General features: G+C 38.7%; 1 protein-coding gene across 1 annotated transcript; it reads right to left on the minus strand.

The window, feature by feature from the left end:
• Positions 1–3,933: 3,933 nt before the first annotated feature.
• Positions 3,934–8,819, minus strand: LOC134323045 (guanylyl cyclase-activating protein 2-like). The gene is made up of 4 exons (XM_063004460.1): positions 8,616–8,819; positions 6,963–7,112; positions 5,352–5,451; positions 3,934–4,061 (listed from the first exon to the last, which is right to left on the minus strand). The coding sequence occupies exons 1-4, from the start codon at positions 8,817–8,819 to the stop codon at positions 3,934–3,936; spliced, it is 582 nt and encodes a 193-aa protein (XP_062860530.1).
• Positions 8,820–12,250: the final 3,431 nt, after the last annotated feature.

Raw genomic sequence — 12,250 nt, forward strand, 5'->3', positions numbered from 1 at the left:
TCCATTTCTTTACATCAGTCTGCGAAAAAGCAAACTGAATCACTGAGTAAAACGAGTCCGAAACGACTCTTTTCAAACGAGTCATTCATTGGAATTTAATCAGGGAGCTGTGCGGTAAAGATTCATTCGTATTTCTCACTCTGATAACGAATTACCAGTTTCAGCTTTTTATCGCAAAAGCCGAGAGAATAAATTATCCGGTTAAGACAGTTTTCGTTAGTTAGTAGGACAAACACAGTTGGTAATGGATTTTATACATTCTGGGAATATTCTGGAAGCATACAAGATGGCCGCCAAGAAGAAAAACAAGTAGATTATTTCCCTAATGGAACAACACACGGATTTGGTCTTAATTTGATGAAGAGAAGCCCAGGTAAGAAGCGGTTAGGATTTTATGCTGCTGTTGACAGTGCGCTTTCATTTTGCAAAGATAGCAAAGCATTATCAACTATTGAACTTTTCAGGGGTTTTATGCTCATTTATTTGAAGTTAGACAGCATAAATGTGATTGTAAGATTCTGCTGGTTTGTGTGATATAAATATTGTGAATGTTAATACTTCAAGGATATTTTACTGTACCGCTTCTACATAATAACCAGATTTCTTACTTTATTCATTCACTATAGCATTTTAAACATGCCCCAACATTCATTCAGTACCTGTTTGTAAGTATTCACAGAAGCAGTTTTAAGTTCAATGCTGATCCTACTTTTTAAGCTACATCCTCCCAGCTAACAATTTTTGGTTCCCAGAACGTTCTGGGAACGGATCATTTTGGTTGCTCTTTGGTTCCCCAGGAAAGTTTTCTTTATGGAAATAGAACGTTCCCATTTGGTTGTGCATTATAGTTCTGGGAACGTTCCCCTAACGTTCCCATAACCTTAAAATGATTGAAACCTTTAAGGGAACCTTGTACTAACCTTTAAATTATTGAAAACTTTAGATAACCTTGCAATAACACCACGAGAGTACGTTAGGTTTCATAGTTTTATAGTTGGTACTTGTAAGTAAAGGTTGATCTACATGGACCGTCTCAAGCTCCTACTAAAAAAACTTTAAAGATCATAAGAAAACCTTCCGGGAACGTTACTGGAACGTCACTTTAAACACATAAGAAAGAAAACCTTAAGGCAACTTTTAGGTAACGTTCTCTGTTAGTTTTCATAAAAGCATGAGAGAACGTTAGGTTTCATAGTTCCCGGAACGTTCCAGGAACAGCGCTGATTTTTTTAAAGAAAATAGAACGTTACCATAACGTTATGGGATGGTTCCCTAAAAATAATCATAGGGGAATCAAAATCTAACGTTACGGGAACGTTCTGTGTTAGCTGGGCTGTTATATTGTTACCTGTTTCTGTCTGTCATTTCTCAAATAGAAACATACCATCCCCAACTCATAAAATAAAACTTGATATTAAACCAAGAAATCTGAGTTAAAAATAACGTTGTGAGTTGTGACACAATTGCATTTGTTTAAGAGAAATGTATCCAACACCCATATAATATCATGAACAATTCATTGTGTTTTACTGTGTAATGCTGTTTGTGTGCATTTGTCTCATCTGCTTACTGACTTCTGCTATGTAAATGTGACAAATGAAGCAATCTGATAGGATTCATTGAATAGATCGAGTAGGTTATAGTTTGAGTAATTTGTCTCAAATAATATAATTGTAAGAGTAATTAGGCTATACTATGCATGAACAATTTTTCTCCTGTTTCCATGGTTGTGACTACCAAGGTAGGCTAAATCCCAAATGGCTCCACATTGTCTACATTTGTGCACTACAGAATAATGGCTTCCACACCTTATGTGGTGCTCTGTGTTGCCAAAGTGAAGTTAATTAGGATTTGCACTGATTGTTAGGTTTTTATACAGTGGTATCTTACCACTCGAGTAGTGCTTTTAGTTCGTTTTTATCATACTTCATGAATCATGATCTAGGTCTAAACTGATGCTTAGGTTTAAGAGTAGGGTTGCCAGTATCTCTGTACCTGTATGATGTATCTGTGCTCTGTTCTTACATTTTTTTCAGAAGTAATTTACTTTGTAGTTTAATAACATAAAATTTACTTCTAAACATGTAAAATAAATTTGAAAAATTTGAAAATCCTTGTAAAACCTCTGCAAATCATGCCTGTTTAAAGATATGTATAATCCTTGGAATTCATATGCCCGCATTCTTTAAATGTCAAGTACTGGAACTGAACAAACATTTAGAAAGATGAAGTGCATTATCTTTAATCAAATTCTACATACCAACTGCTCTTTTACATGTGACATGACTATAGTAGTGGAAATGGTGAACTACAGAACCAGAAAATTAAATTGTTTCAGACTAAGGGCTGAAATGTAATGAATAATTTTAAATGTAGATGGCAAAGCAGGTACATAGTATGGGGGTCTATATGCCATTATATACAGGTACAACACATCATTTTGCCACAACAGTTGCTAACGTGTGTAATCAGTTTCATGAAGGAAATGACATGCTTCCAACTTTGCAGCAACAGTTTAGAGAAGGTCTTTTCTTGTTTCAGCATGACTGTGCCCCTGTGCTTGGTTTAAAGAAACTCCAGTGGTCTGCACAGATCCCTGACCTCAGCCCCACTGAACAGCTTTGGAATGAACTAGAACCTTATTTGAGGCATCAGTGCCCAGCCATACCAATGCATTATGTATGGCTGAATGGGCACAAATTTTCACAGCCTTGTGAGAAGCCTTTTCAGGCTTGTTGTTATAACCAAAAAGATAACATATAGGTCCCTCTATTTTAATATCATTTGTTTTAACATTGGGATGTCCAACAACATCATAATCAGGTGTCCAAATACCTCTGGCCATGTAGTTTAACTCTATATGATTTGAAGGGTTCGCTATGGCTTCTGTTTTTGCAAACTGTCAAAAAATGCTTCTTCAGCTTCTCTTTTATCTTTTAAGCCTCAAAATACTAATGTGGTCGGGTTACTAAATGAGTTACATAAGCTCTGTGAAAAGCTACTAAACTGGCAAGGAATGTAAAGTTTAGAGTTTAAAATAGACCATTTCAAACAATTTTATAACTTTAAAGCATATAAATTTTATGTATCAGTGGAAATTATATTTATTACAATTTTGTCTGAGAGAAAAAAAAATAGTATAAAATTGCACATGACGAATATCTCTGCAATCCCATTTGCCTAAACATGAAAAAAGCCACGTACATGCCATGTAAAATGTACCTTTAGGATCAAACTAGTTTCCTGTGTCAAATAAAAGTATTTCACTAAATGCAGATGAATTGTGCCTAAAAACGTGCTTAGTATAACTAACCCTTATTCTAAGCCGTTAAGGTGGTGCAGCGGTAAAGTACGCTAGCTCACCAGAATTGGGGTTTCGAATACATCGTATCGAATCTCAGCTCTGCCTTTCCGACTAGGCTGGGCGGCTGTATGAACAACGATTGGTTGTTGTTCGGGGTTAGAGGGTAAGAAAGTCGGATCATAGGTCCTCATAACTGGTGCGACTGCGGCCCCTGCTGGCTGACTGATGGCGCCTGCACAGGGCCGATGAATAATGCTGATGGGGGTGTGGCCCTCCGTACACAGTGCCCGTCAAGTGTATGAACTCGACTCGTGCAGGTGAAAAATGCAGTCTGTACTGACTGTGCGTACCGGAGGGGGTGCATGTCAGTTAAGAGGTGTCCTCAGTCAGCGGTGAAGGGTCGAATCAGTAAAGAGGACACATTCAGGGTAATTGGACACGACTAGACTGGGGGATAAAAAATTGGGGGGAAAAAAAAAAAATAACCCTTAGTCTTAAACTGATACCATTTTCTATATTTCAATAAACAGTTTTATAAAATTTATTCATGCTCTCAATACTGAAATGATTTATTTGGTATTATTATGTATGTGGAGAGATTTAGCATTTCCTGTAGAAGTATGTTCATTTTAGAAATGAGCACTTTTCCTTCTCTGTTCTAGCACCCAGCTGTAAGGGTTCATGTCTAATCGTAGCATGTTGAGAATCCAGGGGTCTTTGCGAGCCCCTGCCAAAAACTCCTTCAGTGTTATGCGACCTGAAAGAGAAACACGCATTTATTAAATTACTTTTGTACTATTCTGAACCTGTTGGATCAGGGATTGAACAAGCAATTAAAGAAAACAGAAGTTATCAGAAATGTTTAATAAATCCACCAGATCAGTTTAATAAATGACTAATACATCTAAGTAAATGACTAATACAGCTTATATTCAATAAAAACAACAAAACCCTTATTTCATTTATTTACATTTACATTTTTGGCATTAAGCAGATGTTTTTATCCAAAGCGATTCACAGTACTGCGACAGTATATTGTCTAAGCAATTGAGGGTTAAGGGCCTTGCTCAAGGGCCCAACAGTGACAGCCTGGCAGAGGTGCGGCTTGAACCAGCAACCTTTTGATTACTAGCTTCATATGTACCAAAGGCAGACAAAATAAGCAAAGTCCCTTTCACACTACTGTGCTCAATTGTATGCCTAATTATTGCAGTAAGAAGAGCATATTTACACAGTGTGTTGCACACCAGAGGCATTTTGGTAACATGAATTATAAAAGTAATAATATAGTACAGTAAAATGACCAGACAATACACTGATCAGCCATAACATTAAAACCACCTCCTTGTTTCTACACTCACTGTCCATTTTATCAGCTCCACTTACCATATAGGAGCACTTTGTAGTTCTACAATTACTGACTGTAGTCCATCTGTTCCTCTGTGTGCTTTGTTAGCCCCCTTTCATGCTGTTCTTCAATGGTCAGGACCCCCACAGAGTAGGTATTATTTAGGTGGTGGATCACACTGACATGGTGGTGGTGAGTTAGTGTGTGTTGTTCTGGTATGAGTGGATCAGTCACAGCAGCGCTGCTGGAGTTTATAAACACCTCACTGTCATTGCTGGACTGAGAATAGTCCACCAACCAAAAATATCCAGCCAACAGTGCCCCATGGGCAGCGTCCTGTGACCACTGATGAAGGTCTAGAAGATGACCAACTCAAACAGCAGCAATAGATGAGCGATCGTCTCTGACTTGACATTTACAAGGTGGACCAACTAGGTAGGAGTGTCTAATAGAGTGGACAGTGAGTGGACACGGTATTTCAAAATTGTGGTTTGCATACTTGGTTTGGACAGTTTTTATGCCAAATGCCCTTCCTGATAAACTGTACTTACATAGTCCATCATGTCTGTATAGACATGTGAACTCTAGATGCAAACACCTGACTGCCCTTAAATGGTTTGACATATTTGGTTTGGTTATGTATTTTCTACATAAAATTAGTACACAATAATGAAAAATTCATCATTTTAATTCACTCACCATCTTCATCCACATCTACCACTTTGAAGATCCGCTCACATATTTCATCAATGGAGACCTCTGGACCTTTCCTGTCCAATTTCTTTACATGGTATATAATCTACAAACAAAACAGTATGTATGTCTATACAGGCTTAAGAAATTATGCAACATTACACTGATCATTTATTCATTCAACTATATTCAATAACCGCCCCATGATCGTCAGTGTTGTTGGGCACAGAGAAGAAATACACACAGGACAGGAAACTAATCCATCACAGAGCAACATATGCTCATAATCAACTCACACACACCTACAGGCATTTTAGAACAGCCAATCCATCCCGCATGTTTTGGTGAGGTGGGAAAAAATTGGAGTACCTAGAGAAAATCCTCACAGATGGTGCAAGAACATCACACAGTAAATAATGGCAGGGATTAAAGCCAGGTGTTCAGGAACCGTATCGCTGTATGATACCCACACTACCTGCTGCACCACCATGCCACCTTTATTTATCCATACGATTAGTATCTGAAGTCAATCCCAAAAACACTTAAACATGCTAGTTAATCCCAGGACATCATACACAGATCAGGCATAACATTATGACCACCTCCTGGTGGTCCATTTTATCAGCTCCATTTACCATATAGAAGCACATTATAGTTCTACAATTACTGACTGTAGTCCATCTGTTTCTCTACATACTTTTTTTAGTCTGCTTTCACCCTGTTCTTCAATGGTCAGGACTCTCCAAGGACCACTACAGTGCAGGTATTATTTGGCTGGTGGATCATTCTCACCACTGCAGTGACACTGACATGGTGGTGGTGTGTTAGTGTGTGTTATGCTGGTATGAGTGGATCAGACACAGCAGCGCTGCTGGACTTTTTAAATACTGTGTCCACTCACTGTCCACTCTTTCAGACACTCCTACCTAGTTGGTCCATTTTTTAGATGTAAAGTCAGAGACGATCGCTCATCTATTACTGCTGAGGTGTTTAAAAACTACATCAGTGCTGCTGTGTCTGATCCACTCATACCAGCACAACACACACTAACACACCACCACCATGTCAGTGTCACTGCAGTGCTGAGAACCATCCACCATCTAAGTAATACCTGCTCTGTGGTGGTCCTGTGGGGGTCCTGACCATTGAAGAACAGGGTGAAAACAGGCTAAAAAGGTATGTAAAGAAACAGATGGACTACAGTCAGTAACTGTAGAACTATAAAGTGCTTCTATATGGTAAGTATATAAGCAAGCAGCATATTGGCACAGTGGGTAGTCTTGATGCTGCATATCTTCAGTGTTTTGTTTTCAATCTCCAGTTTCACTTTTTGTGGAATTTGAAAGATTTTCTTTGGGTCTCTTTAAGATACACTACTTTCTAGGTGGTTAGATGTACTAAATTATACCTAGCTGTGAGTGGTTGATGCCCTGTGGTGGACTGGTAGTACCCAGTGTTCCTGGGATTGATTTCAGACCCACCAGTCACAAAAAAAGATTGCATAAATGTGATCACCATTTTTTTAATCAACTCCATTCTTAAATACTTTACAAAGTGAATGTATTCTTTTGTATGCAAGAGCATTTTATTAAGCTAAGGAAAAAGAAATGCACTTACTTCAATAATTGTTCGGAGTTCAGCCTTGTCTATGAAGCCATTGCCATCCTTGTCATACACTTTAAAAGACCATCTGAGCTTGTGCTCTAAATCTCCCCTGAACACCAAGTTTAGAGCTGCTACAAACTCTAAGAAGTCAATGGTGTTGTCCTTAAGCAAACACAAAGCATCTTATTAACCACTAAACAAGCTTAGAAAACGTTTAACAGTACTGCTGGTATATCAAACACACAATTTTGACCAGTTGGCTTTATAACCAGTTTATTGCTGCTATTCATAAACTACTGGTTAGGTTCAAATGAGAAAGAAATAAGTGGATGTTAAGCTCCTGCAGTCTTTAGTATACACCGATCAACCATACCATTAAAACCACCTCCTTGTTTCTACACTCACTGTCCATTTTATCAGCTCCACTTACCATATAGAAGCACTTTGTAGTTCTACAATTACTGACTGAAGTCCATGTGTTTCTCTGCATTATTTGGGTGGTGGATCATTCCTAGCACTGCAGTGACACTGACATGGTGGTTGTGTGTTAGTATGTGTTGTGTTGGTATGAGTGGATCAGACACAGCAGTGCTGATGGAGTTTTTAAACACCTCACTGTCCCTGCTGGACTGAGAATAGTCCACCAACCAAAAATATAGATAGATGAGAAAATAGATGAGCGATCGTCTCTGACTTTACATTTACAAGGTGGACCAACTAGGTAGGAGCATCTAATAGAGTGGTCCTGGGTTCGATCCCCAGGTGGGGCAGTCCGGGTCCTTTCTGTGTGGAGTTTGCATGTTCTCCTCGTGTCCGCGTGGGTTTCCTCCGGGTGCTCCGGTTTCCTCCCACAGTCTAAAGACATGCAAGTGAGGTGAACTGGAGATACTAAATTGTCCCTGACTGTGTTCTATATAACCTTGTGTAAACTGATGAACCTTGTGTAATGAGTAACTACCGTTCCTGTCATGAATGTAACCAAAGTGTAAAACATGACGTTAAAATCCTAATAAACAAACAATCTAATAGAGTGTATGGCATTTTAAAAACTCCAGCAGCACTGCTGTGTCTCATACCAGCACAACACACACTAACACACCACCAGCATGTCAGTGTCACTGCAGTGCTGCGAATGATCCATCACCTAAATAATACCTACTCTGTGGTGGTCCTGACCATTGAAGACCAGGGTGAAAGCAGACTAAAAAAGTATGTAGAGAAACAGATGGACTACAGTCAGTAATTGTAGAACTACAAAGTGCTTTTATATGGTAAGTGGAGCTGATGAAATGGACAGTGAGTGTAGAAACAATGAGGTGGTTTTAATGTTATGACTGAGATATATATATATATACACCCTGGAACAAACATGTTAAAATGGTTTAATTAATAAAGATTGGACACATTTAAAAGTTGTCAAAAATAATTTTATAAAGCTATACAATAATTAAATCAATTTAGCTGTTGCAGCATATCAGAATCAAATAAATATCGAACTCGCCTCTTGTTCTGTATTATACAAAATGTTTTGCTTCCTGGCTTGATTGATTTTTATTTTTAAAGACAGTAGAAAAATACTATCAAACCATAGACAAATGAAGACTGAATTCCAAGTGGGACTATTACGTAACAAAGAACATTGAAAATGATGGTTCTTTGTCTCACCCTGTTCTTGTCAAAGGCACGGAACATACTCTCAGCATATTCTGATGCTTCTCCAGCAGCTCCCACTCCAAAAAACCTTTTAAATTCATGTAGAAACAAGAGGCCGCTGGGACACTCGGTTACAAACTTTTTGTACATATCCTGAAGCGCAATGACGTCAATCTCTACAGGCTCGCTCTGCTCAATGTGTTGAGTCTGTCCCATGTTTACTCTTTACTGACTGTGTTAGAGAACCTGTCCTGAAGCGGCTTCCACTACCAGGTCTTAGTTAATAAAGTTAATGGAGATTAGGCTTAAGACTGTGAGAGTAAAAACTAATAAAGCTGAAGATGAACTGGGCGGATGAACTGACATCATTATTTCTCCACTGTTTGCTGGTAAAGAGCCTGTAAAACCAAATATAATAATAATAATAATTAGGGCTGTCAAACGATTAAAATTTTTAATCGCGATTAATCTCAGAATTTCATATAGTTAATCGCGATTAATCGCATTAAAAAAAATCTGTGTAAATGTTATAGAAAACAAGGATTTTTAAGTGAAATGTTACAATTAAAATGGTGAACACATTTTATGCTAAATGTACTTATGTTAAAAACTGCTGGGACAAGAGAAAACTGTAAGGGAGTTTATTCACTCACATACTAGGCAGTAAATGTCAGATTGTAGGTTAGAATTTCTCCATCAGCAAACATTGTAGATCAGCGGTGCTTTAGGTGGGATAAGGCGTAGTTATTGTATCAGACTTGTCTGTGGTTGTATCGTGACGATGGTTTGATGGACGTTTCTACACGAAGTGAGTGTGTTTTGACCCTTTGGGGCTTCCATAGTTCATGAACTAACGTGCTCGACTCAGCTTTCCGGTATTCGGTACAGAAGAAGAAGTTAATTAAGTGTAATAAAGTGTTCTGCTCCCGACAACTTGTGAATATAGCGTGTATTTATTTCTTTATTATGCAAGTGCATCACTACCACGATCGGTTACATTATGTTAACAAACCGCAAATGAAAAACGGTGGCAAGTCCGACATTAAAACGTTTGTTCTACCAGTCAAGTCTCAACATGAACTAGAATTTGCGTTAATGGCACTAATTTTTTTAATCGCGTTAAATTGAGGTCGCGTTAATGCGTTATTATCGCGTTAACTTCGACAGCCCTAATAATAATACATTTTAGGGTACCCAAGGACACTGTACAGATATTTACAGTACAGTAACATTAAATACATCAGTATTAGATACAAGAAGATACGAATTTGACCAGGTAAAAATAATTTAAAATAAAAAAGCAATAAAAAAATAAATGTAAATGCTGTATAAATAATTGATTCATTAAAAAGAGAAAAGTACCTAAAACAGAAAATTAAAAAGCAAAGTGGACAGTATCAGTAATTTGGATTAAATGCAAGCTGTGAAAGATGTAAAGTGTTTTGAAGTGGTAAAAAAAGAGGTACATGCACACATGGAAGGTGTGTTTTTTAAGGAAGCTCGTTTTTTTAAGGCGATTGGGCACACCACCAAAAGGCTAAGGGAAAGAATTTTTTAGCTGTGTTTTGCCTCTGCATGTCATAGTCCAATCAGCGTCAAGTTGTGTTCTGTACAGTACCGCCCCTTTTAGGCGATTTCAGTCTAATTGAAAATCGCTGGGATTGCTCTGATAGACTCTCATATTACTAGGGTTGGGCGATATTGCCGATTTTCATACCGTCATACCGTCTTCAGGAAATACCGCGGTATACGGTATTACCGCGCGCGGGGGGGGTTGGGGGGTTGGTTGTCGTGGACAAACTTTACAGTGCACACACTTGAGTGTAATTATAATATTTCAATGTTTTATTATAAAAAGAAATAATAAAAATAAAAAGAATAATAGCAGGCTAAACACTTCAATATATTTCAAAAGTTAACTGCTTAGTTTATAGTTACAGATATTTCTTAAAAGTGTATGAATGTGTACGATTAGTTATGCCTGTAATCCAGAATTAAGTTCTATACCGTAACAAAAAATATGAATGTAAATGTTCATGTTCCGATGACGGTGATGTAAAATAATGTTAAAATAATTCAAAGTCCAAACATTTGAGTGGTTAACGAGAACGCTACTTTACATGTCACACAAGCTCAGCGCAAAACATGAGAGCGGAAACGGTACAAATCCGATCTATTCCCTACACACTCGCTCCCTACGCCCTATAGTGCACTTAACATTCTTAAAGGGCCAGACAATATATTTTATAATTCACATTACACGACAGGTGAGACATTCTTTTTTCCTAATATAGCGCTTTTATTTAGGAAAAAATAGTTCTTACATAGGCAGGAAAATCTATGGCAGACAAGAGTCAGAACAGCGGATTGGGCGTAACGTTATTATTACTGTTTGCTCCTTTTTCTCAACACTTGTGCTCGATTTACACTGAAGATATATTTAGTAAATAAGTACATGTCCGCGCATGCACGCGCTTGTGTTCATTTCCGCTTGAACTGATAAAAAATGTTGATTTTGAAAAATTAAAAGACGAGCCGTTATTCAGTTTCTGCTTGTTAGCTCACAGCTAATGCTAGCCAGTGTGGCTCTTCACTCGTCTCTCTGTGTTATCAACAGTGAGCACCCCACAGCCAATCAGCGAGCTCCAACCGCCTACCCCTCCCACCCCTCCCTTACTGTGGATGCGCGCATGTCCTAAAGTCTCAGTTTTCAAGGTAAACCTGAAGCAGAAATTTGGCGCGTCACATTTAAAAAATACCGTCACCATTTTTGAATACCGTCACCATTTTTGAATACCGCAGTATACCGTAATACCGTCATACCGCCCAACCCTACATATTACTGCATTTTTTTCAACCGTAGTCACTGAAATGCAATCTTGGTTCCGGGAGGGCTAGCACTTATGTGTTTACGTCATACGTAAACTGGTGTAGGGATAATTGGGGCAGTTCAACTTGGAGCAACTCAGTCGTGTCGGGCCATTCAGTCATCGTAGTAAGGGCCATTCAGTCATCGTAGTAAGGGCCATTCAGTCATCGTAGTAAGGGTCATTCAGTCATCGTAGTAAGGGCCATTCAGTCGTCATAGTATCTGGCAGGAGCCGTCACTGGCAGCCACACTAAAATCGCTATCTTCACAAGTGTGTAGCCTGGAAGGCAAATAAGTGTCAGAGGATCCTAAAGGGTGTTCAGCTAAGTATGGTTGGTGGAGACTTGAAAGGTAGGTGTGGGACAGGCTGTGTGGGGACTTAATGCCCACCAGAAGTATTTTATATTGTATTTTGAAATGGACAGGGAGCCAGTGTAGATGTTTGCGTGTGGGACTGATGTGTTCCCATGGACTAGTGTGGGTGAAGACCGTAGCAGCATATTGCAACCTGTTCAGACTGAGCCAGGAATCTGTGAAGAACAGATGTTAAAGTCTAGAAGGAAAAAGGATTTATGCTTTATTTTCTCTAAGGTGGCTGGGGATGCAATCAACAATGCCTCAGTTCTCTTAGTGTTTAGCCTCAAAAAGTTCACACTCATCAGTGTCTGGAGGTCGGTATGGCAATTAACCAGAGCAGAAGAGGGCAGGTTGTGTTAGGATTTAGTGTGTATCTTCAGCGTAACAATAAAATTGCACTCTGTGCTGTCTGGTGATATGA

The sequence above is a fragment of the Trichomycterus rosablanca genome, chromosome 11 (assembly GCF_030014385.1).
Source record: "Trichomycterus rosablanca isolate fTriRos1 chromosome 11, fTriRos1.hap1, whole genome shotgun sequence".
In the NCBI taxonomy this organism is placed as follows: Eukaryota; Metazoa; Chordata; class Actinopteri; order Siluriformes; family Trichomycteridae; genus Trichomycterus; species Trichomycterus rosablanca.

Excerpts from the sequence above, each read along its gene's own strand:
- LOC134323045 (XM_063004460.1), bottom strand. The coding sequence starts at position 8,819 with ATGGGACAGACTCAACACATTGAGCAGAGCGAGCCTGTAGAGATTGAC. Across the intron at positions 5,452-6,962 it reads AACTCCGAACAATTATTGAA|ATTATATACCATGTAAAGAA; the intron begins GTAAGTGCATTT and ends TTTTGTTTGTAG. Across the intron at positions 4,062-5,351 it reads GGTAGATGTGGATGAAGATG|GTCGCATAACACTGAAGGAG; the intron begins GTGAGTGAATTA and ends TTTCTCTTTCAG.